We start from the raw sequence: 21077 nt of genomic DNA on the forward strand, positions 1-21077 counted from the left end.
GCCACCAGCATTTTTACATATATGCACACTAGCATATGCACATATACATGCACACATGTATATATACACATATGTATGTGCATATATATAAGCATGTGTACACACATGTAGATATAGAGGGCCAAATGGAGCTAACATGACCATCAAGTGAGGTTCTGTCTCACAATGGGCTCACTTCTTAGTAAGGTGTATTGCATACTTTTTTCCACCACTTGGAAAAAAAAGGGATGCACTCCTGAGTCGGACCAGTCTTTGATCCATCTCTTCTGAGTGGATAGAGTGTAAGTAATGCAAGGGTACAGGCTGTGGAATCCCAGCTGCCCTGGCTTAGAAGCATAGGCTGGAGGAGAGGTACAGAGCTCTCAACTGCCAGAACTGTCAGAGGCCAGCTGGGAAGATCTGCCTCTCCCAGCAATGTCCAGGGGGCCACAATCTGATCATTAGAGCTCTGTGTGCTGTGTAAGAACCTTCAGTATATGAACACTAATGAGTCTGTTTTCTAACCCAAAGTAGCCTATCCAGCTGAAGAGGGGTGAGTAATTTGTTCCATTTTGCTTTCCCTTTAACCCAAAGAAACAGCAACTCAACAACAGTTACTGTAACTGAACTTGGCTACATTCTCAACTGTCCCAGGCTCACTCAGGTTATCTCTGACTCTTCCTTCTGTATTCATTTCAGGATCTTGTCCTGGAAAGCTCAGGAGACAGGCATTGAAAGGATGAAATCAGTGTCTTGTATCTTAAAGGGTCTGAGGAACACAAATTGAGATATAGTCATATGTAAATTACCTACTGCTTAAAAATTGTATTTTCCCCTTTTAGTTCTTTTTCTAAGACTGGGACTCAAATGTGTTACCTGATGCTTTTGCTCATTGGCTAGCACTTACTCCAGCCCCTTAGAAACTATTCCAGTTGCTTGAACTGTATGTAACTATTTGGTGATTGTCAGCCAACTATTATTGTGTGTGTGTGTGTGTGTGTGTGTGTGTGTGTAAAATTCAACAAATGCTTATTTTTCATCATTCACAATATATATGCCAAGGGTTTTCTCCATGGCAAGAAAAAAAAACTAAACAAAAACCAAAGCATCAGACATAAAGAAAAATCCCTTAACCATTCTCTCCAGTCTGTTTCTATTACTCTTAACCCTTGTAACTACTATTATGTAGTAGTATTGAATAGTACTTTTGAGTACTTTTACATGATTTTGACTCTTATTTTAGATTAAAAAATTATATTTGGTTTATTTATTTTTTTTTTTTTGCCAGTCATGAGGCTTGAACTCAGGGCGTGGGCACTGTCCTTGGATACATTTTGCTCAAGGCTAGTGTGCTGCCATTTGAGCCACAACACTACTTCCAGCTTTTTCTAGGTATGTGGTACTGAGGAATCAAACCCAAGGCTTTGTGCATGCAAGGTGAGCACTCTACCATAAGGCTATGCTCCCGGCCCTAAAGTTATATTTGTGATTATAGATCGCATATGTATAGTTGTTTGCTTATTTTGTGGTTGTTTTGAGATAAGGGCTTTATTTATCCCAGGCCAGCCTCAAACTTATTTAGAGTCCTCCTCCTTTGGGCTTCCATATGCTGGGATTAAAGGTATACAGTTACCACACTTGACCATAGGTCATAAAAATGTTTACATATAGCAAACTATATATATGTATATATGTATGTATCTTTTTGGGTTTTTTTTTTTTGCCTGTCAGTAATGGGGCTTGAACTCTGGGCCTAGGCACTATCCCTAAGCTTTTCAGCTCCATCTACCACCCACCCCTTGAGCCACAGCATCACTTCCAGTTTTCTAGTGGTTAATTGGAGATAAGAGTCTCACAGACTTTTCGTACCTGGGCTGGCTTTGAACCGTGATCCTCAGATCTTAGCCTCCTGAGTAGCTAGGATTATAGGTGTGCGCTACCAGTGCCTGGCACTACTTAGGTTTTTGAGAAATGTTGTCATTACCTATTGATGAGCTAGCTGTTTCCTGTTTGTTTTGCAGTAATCTACTGCAAAAACAGTTGTGAATGATATACATTTGAGCCATATCTCTATTCCTTTTTAAAAATAAAATCAGCCTCCTGAGTAATTAGGATTACAAGTATGAGCCACCAGTCCAGCAAGGTACATCACCTTCCCTGAGGGCAACATTTCAAAGACCTGCTCCAGCTCTCCTGTAGAAAAACATTCCCTGGGCCTTAAAGCTCTCAAGGCCTTTAAAAGAACATTTATGTACATTTCAAAGGGAATAGACAAAGAATCTGTGGCTGTTTTCTGAAATTACAGGTGAATAAAAGCACCCATTCAAAGCTTAAACTAAGAACCTTAAGGAGGCTATGGTTGGGGAGCTTCTTTCTGTCTGGGAATCATTGCTCTTTAATCAAACAGTTCTCCTGTTCCCCGCTCCTGCTCTCCTGTGTTCTTCTCATTCTCCTTCCCCTAGCTTCTGCCCATGTGCTCTATTCACCTTAGTTTCTTTCTACCCTGAGTCTCAGAGCCAGCCCATTCTGCCGACTAGGAAAGAGATAGGGATGTGCTAGAGAGCTCTGTGGTCCATCCAGTGCAAGCCCATTCCCTTCTCCTGGTCAGGATGGCAAATCCCTTGGTGAGAGATGGGGTGGGGGGGGGGTGAGTAGGAGGAGAATTGAGTCAGAAGAGTTGTTCCAGGGAGCCTAATGCAGCTGAAGTTAGAAGACTGCCTGCTTTTGTCTTTCTGTATAATGTCCCTGTGCCTTTTGACTGCAGGAATATACATTTCTTCTTGGGTTCAAGAAAGCATGGGCTGGAACCAATCTCCCCAACACTCAGAAAGGTCCCAGCCTCGCTCCATTTACATCAATGACCCTCTTAAGAACAATTTTTGTCAAAACTCCATCAGGTAAGAAAAATAATGATACTTAGGAAAGGAACAAGGAGGAAGAATGAGTGTTTTTTTTTAATTGTCAGGGTAATGTGTAGAGAGGTTACAGGAGGTGCCTTACTTCTCATACATTGATACCCCTTTTCATGTTTTTGCCCACATTTTCCTCCCCTACCCCCCTCAATCATCTTGTTTCCCCCTTCCCTTTCCTATTTCAAATAAACAATATACAATATACCTAATAACAAGGTCAGATACAGTAACAATATGAGATTAACCGAATGGCACAAAAAGAGAAGAGAAATAACAGTACATTAAGAACAACAATCACACAAGATAAAGCTCTTGTTTCTATATCCTAGAGTTCCTTTCATTTAGTCTCATCCTATATGGCCTTATGTATCTAGGTTTTGAGCTTTTGTAATCCTCTGCTAGGAGAGTTATAGATGTGTATTAATTATTACAAATGAGCCTGTGTTTCTTTGGGTCTGGCTTACTTCACTTAATGTGATTTTTTTCCAAATCTAAGAAAGACTATTGTTTTTCCAGCAAATTGAGGTACTGGTACTCAGCAAGCCCTGGCACTGGGCACACCCACCTCCACACACATCACTAAAGTGATCTTTTTTTCTATTTATTCTTTAGCTTCAGCTCAGTAGTGTCCTATACTGATATTGAAAATTCTTCTTTTCTCTCTTTCTTGTTATCTTTACATGCTAGTGAACCTTCTATTTGAAACTATTCCCCAACATTTAGTAGGATTTTAACCAAAGATTATCACAAAGGAGTTGTCATAGTTGGAGTACAATGCATGTTGATAGATACATAGTGCCTGGCTTGTGATCTATTTTGATTTAATCGCAGATATTGCATGTTTTCTGTGAATGTCTTTGAGTTCAGAATATAATCTGACCCTCATGTTTTTCTTTGCCCTACAGCACAGCCAAGTACAGTATGTGGTCATTTCTGCCTCGCTATTTGTATCTACAATTTGGCAAAACTGCCAATGCATTCTTCCTGTTCATTACTATACTGCAGGTAACATTTTTTGGATAATTTGTTAGTCTTAAATTTTTAGGTTAAGAAAATGCTTGCAAAACCTCACTAGACTTTCACGAGAATTTGAGACAGATAATACAGTTAAGTACTAGAACAAGAGAATGAGCAGGATATTGAAATACTTGATAGGACACGGAAACTACATTTTTTGGACTGAAAAAAATGTGTTCATTTCAAAAAAAACTAAATTAAATCTTACTTCATCCTGGTTGAAATGGGTTTTTTTTGCCGTCCTGGGGCTTGAACTTAAGGCCTGAGCACTGTCCTTGGGGTTTCTCAGGGCTAGAACTCTACGACTTGAGCCACTCAGCACCACTTCTGACTTTTTCTGTATATGTGGTACTGAGGAATCGAACCTGGGCCTGCATTCATGCTAGGCAAGCACTCTACCATTAGGCCAAACTCCAGGCCCCCTGATTGAAATCTTTAATGAAATGTTTCTGAAGTGTCTTTGGTCATTTATGCCATCTTATAGATACGATCATTTTATTACTATATTCTAGAGGGAAGCCACATACTAGCTTAAAATACCATCTTTTCCAAACAGTTAAATTCAAAGCTGTCCATAATCTGGTTTATTCTTGTTTATTCAGCCTTATTTTTCAAGCATACATCCCACAGTCTAACCAGGAAAATAACCTCACAAGTCCCAAGTTTTCTTCCTTTCTTCAGACCTTGGCATTTACAGTTAATGTAAACCTAGAGGGATCTGTCCATATTCTCCTCTTTTTCTTAAAACATTCCAGCTTAAAAACCATCCTTTAGCTAGATGGCAGTGGCTCATGCCAGTACTCAGGATGCTGAGATCTGAAGGTCACATTTTAAAGTCAGCCTGGGCAGTGAAGTCCCTGAGATTCTTTATCTCCAGTGTACCACCAAACAGCCTGAAGTGGAGCTGTGGCTCAAGTGGTCAAGAACCAGCCTTAAGTGAAAAAGTAAGGGACAGCACCTAAGCCCTTAGTTCAAGCCCTAGTACTGGCAATGAAGAACAATAGCTAGGCACTGTAGTGTGTGCCTGTCAAAGCAGCTACTTTCCAGGCAGAGGTAGTGGGGCTCTGGGGCTAGCCTGAACAAAAGCCTGAAATCCTCTCTGAAAAAGAGCTAAAGCAAAAAGGTCAGGAGTATGACTCAAGTATAGAACAGTTGTAGAGCAAGTGTAAAACCTGAGTTCAAACTGGAGTACGACAGGAAGGAAGGGAGGGATGACAAAGGAAGGGGAGGAATCTACTACAATTGGGGGTCTCCCCCCCTCTCTGTCGTGGGGCTTGAACTCTGGGCCTGGGCACTGTCCCTGTTTTCTGTTGGTTAATTGGAGATTAGAGTCTCATAGACTTTTGTGCCCAGCTTGGCTTTGAACCATGATCCTCAGATCTCAGCCTCCTGAGTAGCTAGGATTACAGGTGTGAACCACCAGTGCCTGGGTGTTTACATCTCTTTATTTCTCACAACCTATACAATGGATATTGAAACATTTGGTGTTTCATGATCCACAGTTAATGCGTACCTAGAAAGCATCATTTTCCTGAGCTTCCAATTTTTTTTTCTCTGCCTCAAAAAGAAATGAGGTTTGAGCTGGGTGCAGTAGCTCACGCCTGTAATCCTAGCTACATAAGAGGCTGAGATCTGAGGACCCTGGCTCAAAGCCAGCCCCGGGTACTTAAGACCGTGAGACTCTTATCTCCAATTAACCACTAGAAAACCCAAAGTGGCACTGTGGCTCAATGTGGTAGAGTGGTAGCCTTGAGCTGAAGAGCTCAGGGACAGTCCCCAGATCTAGAGTTCAAGCCTCATAAAATAAATAAAATAAAATAAAAATAAATAAATAAAAACATTCTTAGTTTTAAAGTATTTCTTTGAAAACATAATAAAAGTAACTTTTGGTGAGCAGTTTCACTGTTAGCTTTGCCAAGTGTGGTGATTAGTATTACATTGGGGATGGGCAGGTTTATGCTCAGAATTTTCTTCCTTCCCATCTTAATTTAACATGCCCTTTGTCTTCATACCCTTAGTCATTTCACTAGTTGCATGACTTTGTGTGTGACCAAAGTATAATGAAGACTTGATTATCTCACTAATAGTGTAACTCTGGTTATTTTACAGCAAATCCCAGATGTGTCTCCAACAGGAAAATACACAACTCTCTTGCCTTTGATGATTATTCTTACAATTTCAGGCATCAAAGAAATTATTGAAGATTATGTAAGTTTTCTGTTTTATAATGAAGTACTCTTAAAATTATTGCCTTTACTTAATTAGGGTTTTACTTGCTGGTTTTTCTTTTTGCTTTTCTAGGCAGGTGGCAAAATTTGATATAATTCTTTTAAGTCGTTAGTGTGATCAAATATGTTTGAGGTTTTCAAATTAAAAATCATATACGTGTGTGTGTGTGTGTGTGTGTGTGTGTGTGTGTGTATGTGTGTGTGTGCCACTTCTGGGGCTTGAACTTAAGAGTCTGGGCACCATCCATGATCTTTTTTCTCTAGGCTAGCACTCTAACACTTGAGCTGAGCTTCCATTTCCTGCTCAGGCTTGCTTTGAACAGTTCTCATACCTCAACCTCCTAATTAGCTAGGATTACAGGCTTGAGCCTCCGGCACCCATATACACTTTGGTTTATATCTTTGACCACCAGGATTTTTAGCCATCACAAGAACTACCATAGTATCACGGGAGAAAATATTGGATAGTAGTTAGGTGCAAGTCTTAAATTGCCCGAAGGGTTTGTGTACACATACTATGTGTTGTCCTCATCTCTCCTTTCATATTTTTATAGGTACCAGGGGACTATTTACTGCTGTTTTCTGCTTGCTCTCACCACACCTGCTGTGGCTGGGTCTTCTATGGTAATCTCTTTTTTCCTCATAATCCTAATTCTTCCTTGGCAAAATTATGAGCTATTGTCACTCTCCTGCCTCTACATGACTCCTATTATCCTGTGAAAATATGTCCCCAGTAAAAGCTTGCAGTTATCTTTTTTCATTAGTTTATTATTATTTGTAACACTGGTGAAAGAATTGTTCTAAATTTATCAGATACCTTAAGTTATATTGGTGTGGGGGGGATGTGATATCTGGAATTGTTAATTATGTCTTTAACCAAATGTTATTATAAAAATATATAGTGTACTACCTGGTGGGGTAACTGATGCCTATAATCCTACCTACTCAGGAGGCTGAAATCTGAGGATTTCTGTTCAAAGCCAACCTAGTTCGTAAGACTCTTATCTCCAATTAACCACTAGAAAACAGGAAGGGGTAGGGCGATAGCTTTGAGATGAAGAGCTCAGGGATAGTGTCCAGGCCCAGAGTTCAAGCCCCATGACTAACAACAACAACATATATATATATATATATGGATATATATATACAACATATATATATGGATATATATATGTATATAGCTAACATTTCAAATAGTACTCTGTGGAAGGTACAGTGTACTCTGTGTGTGTGTGTGTGTGTGTGTGTGTGTGTGTGTGTGTGTGTGTTTCTGCTCATCTGTGTTGAGACACAGATAAATCTGCCTCAGTGAGGGATAGAGCTGGAATGTCAACCATGGAAGGCTGGCTCCAGGGTCCTGAGCAATAGTACAGAAACCACGATCTTTAAATATTCAATGCAGTGATACAGAGATGACACCAAGGTAAATTTTAAAAATACATGTAAGACTAGATGCTGATAGCTTATGCCTCTAATCCTAGCTACTTCACGGGGCCGATATCTGAGGCTTTCTGTGCATGCTTAGCCACATTTCTATCCTTTCCATGGGTAAGTGGCTCAGCTTAGGGAGTCATAGAAGGACACAATGAAATTGTAATCACCTACAGTTTATAATTAGGCTGTCTGCTTCTGTTTTTTCTTAAACATGCTGTCTTTTAATATGAACTAAATCATTCTTGAAGTTTTGTTGTAATAAATTTTTCCCCCATAATAGAAGCGGCATTTGGCAAACAAAATAGTAAATTCACAGAGAACATTAGGTAAGTGTGATGGTTTCTGTTTCATGTTTCAACTTAATCTGGGCAATAGTGTGCTTGGTCTTTGGCCAAATATTATTGTGGGTGTTTCTGTGTGGGTACTTTAGGGTGAGATTAATCTTTAGACACCTGTACGGGTGGGTTTAATTCTATCAGTCAGAATCTAGAATAGAACAAAAGTCTGACACCTCTAAGAGAGAATTCTACCTAATGGTGCTCAATTCAGAACATCAGCTTTTTTACCTCTTTAAGACTACAGCTGATAATTGAAAGGACCTCCAGGATATTGAAACAAAAGCCATATAACGAATGATTGTTGTCCTTAATGTACTATGTTGTCTCTCATCTCCTTTGCTGTCTCTTGGTTATTTCATATTGTTATAGTATCTCACTTTGTTATCTGATATATTGAATTTATTTGTATTTGGTTATTTGAAATTTGATAGGGAAGGGGGGAAAACCAAGACGGGTGGGGGGAGTGGGGGGAGGAGGGTAATGGGTACCAAGACATGTGAAAGGGTATCAATGTATGTGAATTAATCACCTTCTATCTGGCAAATATCATGTAACCCTTTTACTAATTACAATAAAAAAAAAGAAAAAAAGACTACAGCTGAAATATTGGTTCTTATCCAGGTTTTAAACTTCCTGGATATCAGATTGGAATTATATCATAGGCTTTCCTGAATCTCCAGTTTGCCAATTCAGCAGATCTTGCGACCCTTTATAATTGTGGAGCCACTTCTTCATAATAGATATCAGATTATCTCTTTCTTTCTTTATTTCTTTCTCTTTTTTATTTCTTTCTTACCTATCTCTATATTTGTACTATTGTTTGGCCTAACTAGATATAAAATATCCTTAGTTGGTTGAATCGGTGAATATGAAACTTATAAATATGGAGAGTTGACTGCATGTGTAAGTGCATATATAATATATTTGGATGTCTAGATATGGTTGTATTTTTCTGAAGACCACAGAAGGGAACAAAAAATAGGCTTTCTGAGTTGGTTTGGGGGCTATTAGAATTGACTCTGAAATCTGATGAAATCTAATGATACAAGCTAATATAATGGCTCAAGCCTATAGTTTTAGCAGCTTGGGAGACACAGCTGGGCATCATTGTGCCAGGCCATACCCAGCAAAAAGAAATTCAAGACTATTTCAATCAATGGTGATTGTAGTACTGTCCATTTGTCCCAGATATGGGGAAAGTACAATGACTGGAGACATTGGCACACACTTGTCTTACCTGGGGACAGAGGGATGCACAAACACTGGCTCAAGTGTATTGTTTTCATGTATCAGTCTTCTGCCTACTTGGTTAAGTTTATATCTAAGTATTTCATTTTTATATACCAACAATGAAAAGAAACATTTAGTGTTTTAAAAAAGTATCTTTTAATTATTTTGGAAGTTAATACAGTAATTACCATTAATATATAGTTATTTATTTTCTAGTATTAAGACAGAATTCATGGTGCGCAATCTGTTGGCAAGAGGTAAGAATGTATTTTAACTGATTAATCTACCTGGTATTTAAAGCTACAGATGGTTACCTGTGAAACACATTTTTAGTTTTTGCCAGTCTTGGGCTTGGGCTCAGGGCCTGAGCACTGTCGTTCAGTTTTCTCAAGGCTAGAGCCCTACCCCTTAAGCCACAGCACCACTTCTGGCTTTTTTCTATGTATGTGGTACTGAGGAATCAAACCTGGGTCTTTGTGCATGTTAGGCAAGCGCCCTACCACTGGGCCAAATTCCTGGCCCTTAATCACATTTTCCTTTTGGGGGAGGAAGTTCATAGGGCTTGAACTCAGCCTAGTTACTGTCCCTGAACTCTTTAGCTCAAGGCTACCACCCTACCCCTGAGCCTGGGCATTGTCCCTGAGCTTTTCAATTCAAGGCTACTGCCCTACCCTTGAGCCAAGCCCCACTTTCCATTTTCTAGAGGTTAATTGGAGATTAGAGTCTCTGGTCCTTTAGTGCCCCAGGCTGGCTTTGAACTTTGATCCTCAGGTCTCAGCCTCCTGAGTATCTAGGATTATAGGCATGAGCCACTGGGCCCAGCCGAAACACATTTTTTTAGGGTCACAATATTGTCTCCATTTTATAGATGAGGAAAGGGAGAATGAGTATCTCACTCTAGGTTACACAGGTAGTGAGTGGTGAAAACAACATTTGAACTCAAATCTGTCTGATTGGAGGTCACATTTAAAGATTATATGTATTTTTTTTGCTGGTTTTGGGGCTTGAACTCAAGTCCTGGACACTGTCTCTGACCTTTAATTTTGATCAAGGCTAGTGCTCTACCATTTGAGCCACATCCCCACTTCATACTTTTTTGGTGGTTAATTAGAGGTAAGAATCTCATGGACTTTTCCTGCCCCCAGTGGCTTCAAACCATGATCCTCAGATCTCAGCCTCGTGAGTAGCTAGGATTAGAGGCATGAGTTACTAGCATCTAACTTGACCTTTTTTTCTTTATTTTCCCTTGGGATCGTCTTTGTATCACTGCATGAAGTATTTATAAAGACTATGCTTTCCATACTGTTTTGCTCAGGACACAAGTCAGCTTTTCCTTTGTGGGTGTCTCAGGGAATTTTGTTATCAATATTTCCCTTTGGCATATGTCTTAGTTCTTTCATGCTACTCTATTGAATTTTCTTAAACTGGGTGAATTACAAACTGCAGAACTTTATTTCTCATAGTGCTAGAGGCTGGGAACTCCAAGGTACTGGTAATATCTGGCAAGGACTTGCTTCCCTACAGCTGATGACTTATAGCCATGTCCTGACGTGGTAAAGGGGACAAGGTAACTCTGCTATTAGGACATTAATTCCATTTGTGAGAGACCTACCATCCTAACTACTCAGCACTTACCAAAGGCCCTACTTCCTACTGCTACTACTTGGGTAGTTAAATCTTCAGCATGTACATTTGTGGAAAGGGGCAGATCCTAGTAGAATAAAACCCATACTGAATGTTTTGATGGTCTAGCTCATGACTTTGTCACCATCAATAATTAATTGATGAACCACATGAATGTCTTTGGATAACTCACTCAGAATGGTTTCCACACTTGACTTCCCTCCCGCGCGCACTCGCGCTCGCTCTCTCTCTCTCTCTCTCTCTCTCTCTCTCTCTCTCTCTCTCTCTCTCTCTCTCTCTCTCTCTCTCTTTCTTTCTTTCTTTCTTTCTGTTGGTCGTGGGCCTTGAACTCTGGGCCTGGGAGCTGTCCCTGAGCACTTCAGGCTACTGTCTTACTCCTTGAGCCCCAGCACCACTTCTGGTTTTCTGGTTATTAATTGGAAGTAAAAGTCTCTTGGACTTTTTAGTGCCCAGGCTGGCTTTGAATTGGGTCCTCAGATCTCAGTCTCCTGAGAAGCTAGGATTATAGGCATGAGCCACTGCACCCAGCAATATTGTTTGTTCTTTATTCTCTTCCATGACCATTTTGGCAAGCTTAATAAATTTATAGATTTTCTTCATGAGCTTTTTCTGTCAGTCGTGGGACTTGAACTCAGGGCTTGGGCATTTTCCTTGAGTTCTTCAGCTCAAGGCTACCATCCTACCCCTTGAGCCAATGCACCAACTAATTTCATTTCTTTTATTTTCTTTTTCATTATTTCTTTATTTCAAGATACTTTACATTTTATTTCTTAATATCAATTTTTCTTTATCTAGGATCAAGTGAGTGACCCAAAGTGCTTCTACTTTGCTCCTTTTTTTCTGTAGCACATAAGAATAATTTTTATTGTAATTAATAAAGGGGTTACAGTTATATTCACCAGTTGGAAGGTACATTACCTTATACACATTGATACCCATTCTCATGTTTTTGTCCCATAATTTCCCTCCCTCAACCCCCTCCCCTCATCTTGTTTTCCCCCTTCCCTTTCCTATTTCAAATAAACATATATACAATATGCCAGATAACAAGGTCAGATACTGTAACAATATGGGATTAACCAAGAGACACTAAAGAGATGAGAAATAACTACATTACGAACAATATGCACTTTCTATCTGGTGAATATAATGTAACCCTTCTATTAATTACAATAAAAATATATGAAAAAAGAACAACAATCACACATTATATGGCTCTTATTTCCATATCCTGGATGTCCTTTCACTTAGCCTCATCCTATATGGCCTTTTGTATCTAGGTTTTGAGCTATTGTAATCCTCTGCTATGAGAGTCCAAGGTTTATACTAACTATGACAAATGAGGGAAACCATTTAGCCTATGTTCCTTTGGGTCTGGCCTACTTGACGTAGTATGATTTTTTTTTCCAAGTCTTTCCATTTCCTTACAAATGGGGCAATGTCATTCTTTCTGATGGTTGCATAGAATTCCATTGTGTATAAATACCACATTTTCTTGATCCAATCATTTGCTGAGGGGCTTCTGGGTTGGTTCCATATCTTTTCTATGGTAAATAGTGCTGCAATGAACATCATTGTGCTAGTGGCTTTAGTATGTCCTTGTTTCTGGACCATGGGGTAAATGCTAAGTAGTGGAATTACTGGGTCCTAGGGAGCTCTATGTTTAGTCTTTTGAAGAACCGCCATATTGCTTTCCATAGTGATTGAATGAGTTCATAATCCCACCTACAGTGTAGTGGTGATCCCTCCTGGCCACATCCCTGCCAGCATCTGTTGTTATTAGATTTCTTGATCATGGCCATTCTAACTGGAGTGAGGTGGAATCTCAGAGTTGTTTTGATTCGCATTTCTTTTATGACCAGAGATGTTGAGCATTTCTTCATGTGTCCATATTTCTTTTTCAGAGAAGACTCACTTTAAGTCTTTGGCCCATCTTTTAGTGAGATGGTTGTTTCTTTGAAGACTTGTTTTGGAGAGATTCAATTCTTTCAGCTGTTGATATATTTTAGATATGAGGCCTTTGTCTGTTGTTTGCTTAGTAAAGGTCTCCCACTCTGTGGGCTTTCTATTTAACTTGCTATGTCTTTTGCCATACAGAAGCTGTGCGATTTAATGCGGTGCCATTTGTCCAAACTTTCTTTAATTCACTGTGTTTCTGGGTCTTTATTAAGAAAGTTTAGATCTGTGTCAAGGAGGCCTAGTGTTATCTCCTATTCCTTCTTGTAAAGTTTTCAGGGTATTTGCTTTTATCTCGAGGTCTTTGAACCATTTGAAATTAATCCTGGTGCAGGGTGACAAAGAAGGATCCAACTTCAGTTTTCGGTAGCTGCTTGTCTTGCTTCCATTCTATAATCTTCCATAATCTTATCAAAGATTATGTGGCCATAGATTTGTGGGTTGATTTTTGGATCTTCAATTCTATTCTATTGGTCTTCAGGCCTGTTCTTGTGCCAGTTCCCAGCTATTTTGCTTACTACAGCTCTGTAATAGAGTCTACAGTTTGGTATTGAAATTCTTCTTGCGCTGTTCTTTTTGCTAAGAATTGTTTTTGCTATATGGAGTCTTTTATTATTCCATATGGAATTTTGGATTGCCTCTTCTATTTCCTTAAAAAATGACATTGGGATATTAATGGGTATTGCATTGAATTTGTAGATAGCCCTTGGCAGGATTGCCATTTTCATGATGTTAATTCTTCCAATCCAGGAGCATGGGAGGTTTTTCCATTTCCTCAGTTCTGCTTTAATTTCCTTTTTCAGGTTTTAAAGTTTTTATCATAAAGGTCCTTTACATTCTTAGTTAAAATTCCTAAGTACTTTATTTTCTTTGAGGCTATTGCAAGAGGAGTTGCTTTCCTGATTGATGTTTTGCTCCTTTCATTGTTGGTATACAGGAAGGCAGTTGATTTTGGAGGGTTAATTTTATATCCTGCTACTTGCCAAAGTTTCAAATCAGCTCAAGCAACTTGGGAGTAGAGTCTATAGGGTTCTTTAAATACAGAATCATGTCATCTGCAAAGAGAGAAAGTTTCACTTTCTCTTTCCTTGTTTGGATCCCCTTTATGCTTGCTTCTTGCCTTATTGCTCTGGCTAGGAAATCTAATACTATGTTAAATAGGAGTGGAGAGAGTGGGCATCCTTGTCTCATTCCTGATTTTAGAGCAAATGGCTTTAGCTTTTCTCCATTAAGTATAATGCTAGCTGTGGATTTGTTATATATAGCCGTTATTATACTGAGGAATGTTCCATAGATTCCTAGTTTCTCCAGAGCTTTCAGCATAAATGGGTGTTGAAACTTGTCAGATGCCTTTTCTTCATCTATTGAGACAATCATGTGATTCTTGTCCTTGCTCTTGTTGATGTGATGAATTATATTGACTTGCATATATTTTTTATATATTTTATTGTAATTAATATAAGGGTTACATTATATTCATCAGATAGAAAATACATTACTTCACAAATATTGATACCCTTTCTTATGTCCTGTTTCCCATTCCCCTCTCCCCCTTATAACTTGATTTCCCCCTTCCCTCGCCTATTTCAAACAACCAATTAAGCATATATAAAATATATCAGATAACAAGGTGAAATATTGTAACAATATGGGATAACCAAGGGACAGCAAAAGAGATGAAAGATAACATAGTATATCAAGGACAACAATCACTCTTTATATGGCTTTTGTTTCCTTATCCTGGAGGTCAGGAAGGAAAATAAAGGTCCAGGTAGCCCACACATGAATGCAAGACCCTATCCCCAAAATATTTTGCACACAATGACTAGGAGCATAGCTCAAGTGGTACACTGCCTGCCTAAAGCAAGACCTTGAGTTCAGATCCTAGTACCTCCAAATCAAAACTAAACCACCCCCTCAAACTCAACACCCCAAGAACGTTTGCCCCCACCCCATTTTTGTGGAATAGATTCATCAAGGAATAAAATTGTTCTAATACAGCTGAAATTAGAATGACTAAAGAAATTCCATACTGTATTCACCCTTATTTACATTTCTTTCTTTTTCCTTTTTTGCCAGTCCTGCCTGGGGCTTGAACTTGGAGCCTGGGCACTGTCCTTGAGCTTTCTCAAGGCTAGCACTCTACCTCTTGAGCTGTTATAGCACCACTTCTGGCCTTTTCTGTGTATGTGGTACCAAGGAATCAAACCCAGGGCTTCATGCGTGCTAGGCAAGCACTCTACCACTAGGGCACACTCCCAGTCCCTTTATTTGCTTTTCTTTCTTTTTTTTTTTTTTTTTTTTGCCAGTCCTGGGCTTGAGCTCAGGGCCTGAGCCCTGTCCTTGGACTTTCTCAAGGCTAGAGTTCTACCACTTGAACCTCAGCACCACTGCTGACTTTTTTTCTATGTATGTGGTACCGAGGAATCGAGCCTGGGTCTTCATGCATGCTAGGCAAGTAGTTTTACCACTAGGCCAAACTCTGCCCCCCCCCCACTTATTTGCTTTTCTTGAGAACATTTGGCATGTTTTGCTTCATTTGTGCTTTTTATCATTATCCTTCTTCTCTCTTTGGTTTAAAAGGTCAGTGTGGGTGACATTGTGAAGGTTTACAATGACGAGTTCCTTCCCGCAGATATGATCCTGATTTCTTCCAGGTTAGTTCTGTTCATAGATATTTAAAGAGCTATTTTTCTGAATTGGAAGTTTAAAAAAAAACAACCAGGGAAGAAGATACATTTCCCTCTAGTTCATTCTTTTGATCTTAATATAGATCAGAGACTGCACTGTTTTCCCCTCTAGAAGTGGGTAGATGACAAGTTGATCCACTTTGTGGGCCAGACAGCCTCTCTTGAAACTATTAAAGTCCATTTTCATAACATAGAAAGCAACCAGAGACAATATCCAAGCTAATAGATATGGCTGTATGCTCATAAAACTTATTGAACCAATTGGGGACCACATGTAGCTGTGATGAACTATGTTTCATACTTTTACTCTCTGACTGATATTTCTCCAACCACAATTTCTTCCATTATTCTCAGAATGATTCCATCATTGTGTAATTTATACAGACATTCAACCAAACTAAGTAGATATCTGAGTCTTGTGACAATTTGGAGGTATTTCCATTCCAAAAGCATTATGAGCATCATAGAAATTAGATGATTTGCTCTCACTAAGTGAGCTACGTTAAGATCAGATTTCTAAACATATCCTCTATTTTTTATGTAGAACTATATTGCTTTAACACCTTTCTGATACAGAACTTTTTTGTGTGTGCCTGGAACTGGAACTCAGTGCCCTGTGCTCTAATTTGGCTTTTTCAAGTGGTAGCACTCTACCACTTGAGTCACAGCTCCACTGTGGCTTATTGGTGGTTCATTGGAGATGAGTCTCATGAACTTTCCTGCTCCTGATGACTTTTCACCATGACCCTCAAATCTCAACCTCCTAAGTAGTTAGGATAATAAGTATAAGCCAATGGTGCCTAGCTTCTGAGAGATAACTTTATAGAAAGACTCCCTATAGTCATGTTTTTTCAATTAAGTCCTACTTTATCACCTCCATTTTTCCTCCTATGTTGTGTCCTTCAAGGAATCCTCCTCTTCTCCCCTTTTAGGGTAAGAACACCTGGCAGAGGGGCCAGGAGCTTGGTCTAGTTGTAGAATGCTTGCCTAGAATGCACAAAGACCCGGGTTTGATTCCTCGGTACCACATACAGAGAAAAAAGCTGCAAGTGGTGCTGAGGCTCAAGTGGTAGAGCACTAGCCTTGAGAAAGTCCAAGGACAGTGCTCAGACCCTGAGCTCAAGCCCAGCACTGGTGAAAAAAAAAGAATTCCTGGCAGAATAGAATGGTTAGTGGGTAACCATACTAACAACACAACTGATTTTGATATGTTGATAAGCTGAATCCTCAGGTCAAGTACCAGCCATTTCAAAAGATCCAAAAATGTTTCCATCCTTTTAGACACACGTTGTCTGGAGGAAGAGACAGATTCATTCTGGAGCTATTCCTAAGCTCCTGAAAAAACAATATACAAGCTTTTATATCTGCCAAATACACACTTTGTTTTATGTCATCAGTGAACACAGTTGACAAAGGAATTTAACCGTCATTGATATCTATTTCCCTACTGATTTTGTCTCAGAATATTGTTTTGATCTAGCAGGCTGTGTTTGTTTCTATAACCTCTATGTCATTTAATATGTGATTTTATTTCCTTTATAAATGTTAATTGTGCCCGACGCCAGTGGCTCACACCTGTAATCCTAGGTACTCAGGAGGCTGAGATCTGAAGATTGCGGTCCAAAGCCAGCACCAAAATCCATTAGATTTTCCAATTAACCACCAGAAAATCGAGAGTGGTGCTGTGGCTTAAGAGGTAGAGTGACAGCCTTGAGGTGAAGAGCTCAGGGACAGTGCCCAGGCCCAGAGTTTAAGCTTCATGATCGACATAAACAAACAAACAAACAAACGAATAGATGTTAATTGTATGCGAACTAATCTTTAGTGGGGGGAAGGATTCAGGGAAGGCAAAGTGAAGGCAAAAATTATTTATTCAAATAACAGATGCTGGAGGGGATGTGGCCAGGAGGGATCACTACTACACCGTTGGTGGGAGTGCAAACTTGTTCAACCACTATGGAAAGCAGTGTGGCAGTGCCTCAAAAGGCTAAACATAGAACTCCCCTATGACCCAGCAATTCCACTACTTGGCATTTACCCAACCATCCAGAAACAAGGGCATACTAAATCCACTAGCACAACAATGTTCATTGCAGCACTATTCACCATAGCAAAGATATGGAACCAACCTAGATATCCCTCAGTTGATGAGTGGATCAACATGTTGTGGTATTTGTACACAATGGAATTCTATGTTGCTGTCAGAAAGAATGACATCTCCCCATTTGTTAGGAAATGGAAAGACTTAGAAAAAAATCATATTAAGTGAAGTAAGCCAGACTCAAAGGAACTTAGGCTCAATGGTTTCCCTCATTCGTCATAATCAGTAGAAACCTTGGGCTCTACTAGCAGAGATCTGCAATAGAGCAAAATCTTGATACATAAGGCCATATAGTATGAAGCTAATTGAAAGGACCTCCAGGATATTGAAACAAAAGCCATATAACGAATGATTGTTGTACTTAATGTACTATGTTGTCTCTCATCTCCTTTGGTGTCCCTTGGTTATCTCATATTGTTATAGTATCTCACTTTGTTATCTGATATATTGAATTTATTTGTATTTGGTTATTTGAAATTTGATAGGGAATGGGGGAAAACCAAGATGGGTGGGGGGTGTGGGGGGGAGGGTAATGGGTACCAAGGCATGTGAAAGGGTATCAATGTATGTGAATTAATGCACCTTCTATCTGGCAAATATCATGTAACCCTTTTACTAATTACAATATAAAAAATTAAAAAAATTATTTATTCATAGCCTTTAATTTCTGGTACTTTGTAGGATTATATCTCAGTGATTCTAGCTGTTGTTTTTTGTTGTTGTTTTATTTTGTTTTTCAGTTCTGGGACTTGAACTCTGGGCCTGGGCATTGTCCCTGAGCTCTTCAGCTAGAGGCTACCGCCCAAGTCTTTTTTTTTCTTTTGTCAGTTGTGGGTCTTGAACTCTGTGCCTAGACACTGTTCTTGAGCTCTTCAGCTCAAGGCTACCACCCTACCCCTTGAGCCACAGCACCACTTCCAGTTTTCTAGTGGTTAGTTGGAGATAAGAGTCACAGATTTTAGTACCGGGGCTGGCTTTGAACCATTATCCTCAGATCTCAGCCTCCTAAGTAGCTAGGATTACAGGTGTGAGCCACCGTGCCCAGCCCATTCCCTGAGCTTTTTTTTTAATATACAGGACAGTTTTTATTCTTAAGGATTAAAAAGTATATCAGAAAATCTATGCTTCTCTGAGCTTTTTTGCCAAAGGCTAACACTCTACCACTTGGGCCACTGCTACACTTCTGCCTTTTTTTTCATTTTTTTAAAATGTATTTTATTTTATTGTCAGAGTAATATATAGAGGGGTTACAGTTACACAGTTATGTTTGTCAGGTAGTGGATATATTACTTCTTGAACATTGATATCCATTCCTATGTTTCTCTCCCATCTTCTCTCCCCCTCATTGTTTTGTTTTTCCCCTTCCCTTATCTATTTCAAATAAACAAATAAATGAATATACAATATACCAGGTACCAAAGTCAGACGCCTGCTTTTTTTTGTTGATTAATTGGACTTTTCCTGCAGCATTGTCTTTGAACTACAATCCTTAATTGGTACCCAATTAAATTTCATAAATTAGGCATATTAGGCATTTAACAACTACAAATAATGTTAAAATTTCAATTAAACTAATAATAAAATGGCCAATTGTAACAGTATACAAAAGTTATATAAATGGGGTTTCTCATTCAGAATGTCTTATCTCTCCGTAGTCACCCTTCTTCTATGACTATGTGCTGTGATGTAATGCCCTCATGATGAAATAAAGTGAGGTCACTGACAAGCATTATAACATAGCATTAGGCTTCTATGTGAGGATTACTTGAACACAAGTATCCCAATATTGTGTCCTTTGATCTTATAACCTAGACAAGTGCTAACTGACTGAAGGTTAAGTAGCATACACAGCCTTTTTATCCTGAACAAAGGGTTACTTCACACCCAGCAAGACGATGTGTGATTTCATCGTGCAATGGAGCATAATTGAAAACTTGTGAATTACTTATTTTTGGAATTTTCCATTTAATGTTTATTTTGGACTGTGGTGAATTGTGTGTAACTAAAACCACAGAGAACAAATCACAAATAAGGATTAGATTAGTAAATCAAGAGAAATAATTGTCCCTTAAACCTTTGTTCAGTGAATGAACATATGTACTCTTTAGTGAGTGGTTTGTGAGTTGGCATGTGACATGGAATGAAATATGACAAAGCAAATGTTGCTATTTCAGTGCCTTGATTTCCTAAATGTTTGGGTTAGGTCAGAGGATCAGAGACATCTTAAATATAGCTTATATTTTAGAGCTACTAAACTATCTTCATGGGAAGATATAACTGCATTCTCAAGGTTGTAACACCTGAGTCTTTGCAATTACAATGGATCCACTTTAGAGGGTGACCAAACTATGGAACACTTTTGTCCTTAGCAGCTCTTCTGTCTGAGGTTCCAATTGATCATACAGGACTGAATTCTAGGCTGTTGGCATCATTTTGCTAGTATAGTCTGTAAAAGCAATAACTTCACAGTTCTTTCAATTCTGAGATATAGTTACTGATATCGGTCACATGTCATGCTTTCCATTACTCAGAAAATAATTTGAGCTAGGCACTGGTGGCACACATCTACAATGCTATCTACTCAGGAGGCTGAGATCTGAGGATCCTAGTTTGAAGCTAGCCTGGACAGACAAGTCTGAGCATTGCTTATCTCTACTTACCTAGCAATAAAAAGTGCAGATGTTGCTTAAGCAACAAAGTGCCAGCCAATAGCAGAAAAAGCTAAGGAAGAGTGTGAGTTCAAGCCCCGGTTTAGGTGCTAATGTGCACGCATGTATGCATGCACACACACAGACACAGATACACACAAATAATTTGATGACGAGATATTTACTTAATATTATTTTCTCTATTTTTGTCAGTGAGCCTCAGTCAATGTGTTATATTGCAACAGCAAATCTGGATGGAGAGACCAATCTAAAAATACGGCAGGTAAAGACACCTTTTCCTATCCTAATTTAACACTTTCACCACTGTGTCATTTGTCTGGTAGCAATTGATTTTCCACAAAGGAAATTTTTAACACTAAGTGGATGTAATTTATTTATATCAGGTATTACTACTACCACCACTACTATTGGTATGCCACTTCTAGAGCTAGGTAAATGCTTTTAATTGTTAGAAAAAAAATATATGCCATATAATTCAGGTTGTAAAGGGTCACACAGCTGTATAGTGATTTTTTTACATCCTTTCTTTCCTTCTTTCTTTCTTCCTTCCTTCCTTCCTCCCTCCCTCCCTCCCTCCCTCCCTCCCTTCTTTCTTTCTTTCTTTCTTTCCTTTCTTTCTTTCTTTCTTTCTTTCTTTCTTTCTTTCTTTCTTTCTTTCTTCCTTCCTTCCTTCCCTTCCCTTCCCTTCCCTTCCCCTTCCTTCCTTCCTTCCTTCCTTCCTTCCTTCCTTCCTTCCTTCCTTCCTTTCTTTCTTTCTTTCTTTCTTTCTTTCTTTCTTTCTTTCTTTCTTTCTTCCTGGAACTCAAGGCATGAACACTATCATTGAGCACTTTCTGCTCAAGGTTAGCACCTTGCCACTTTTGAGCCACAGCACCACTT

At 39.1% G+C, this 21077-nt stretch overlaps 1 protein-coding gene across 5 annotated transcripts in view; it reads left to right on the forward strand.

Moving 5' to 3' along the window:
- Window positions 1–354: 354 nt before the first annotated feature.
- LOC150057235 (phospholipid-transporting ATPase IB-like) overlaps window positions 355–21077 on the forward strand; it is a 106520-nt gene continuing 85797 nt past the window's right edge. For 3 of the 5 annotated variants that reach the window (XM_090342375.1, XM_090342377.1, XM_090342378.1), the window contains exons 1-9: window positions 355–532; window positions 1268–1416; window positions 2744–2876; window positions 3797–3896; window positions 6018–6116; window positions 7851–7896; window positions 9355–9395; window positions 15322–15395; window positions 20391–20460. In XM_090342375.1, coding sequence (XP_090198501.1) covers window positions 1410–1416; window positions 2744–2876; window positions 3797–3896; window positions 6018–6116; window positions 7851–7896; window positions 9355–9395; window positions 15322–15395; window positions 20391–20460 — 570 coding nt within the window. In that variant the 5' untranslated portion in view covers window positions 355–532; window positions 1268–1409. Of the gene's footprint in view, window positions 533–1267; window positions 1417–2743; window positions 2877–3796; window positions 3897–6017; window positions 6117–6690; window positions 6761–7850; window positions 7897–9354; window positions 9396–15321; window positions 15396–20390; window positions 20461–21077 lie in introns of those variants that run through there. The other 2 variants (XM_090342376.1, XM_090342379.1) reach the window with 2 other exon arrangements.

The sequence above is a fragment of the Megascapheus bottae genome, chromosome 11, assembly GCF_031878675.1.
Source record: "Megascapheus bottae isolate mThoBot1 chromosome 11, mThoBot2.hap1, whole genome shotgun sequence".
Taxonomy (NCBI): Eukaryota; Metazoa; Chordata; class Mammalia; order Rodentia; family Geomyidae; genus Megascapheus; species Megascapheus bottae.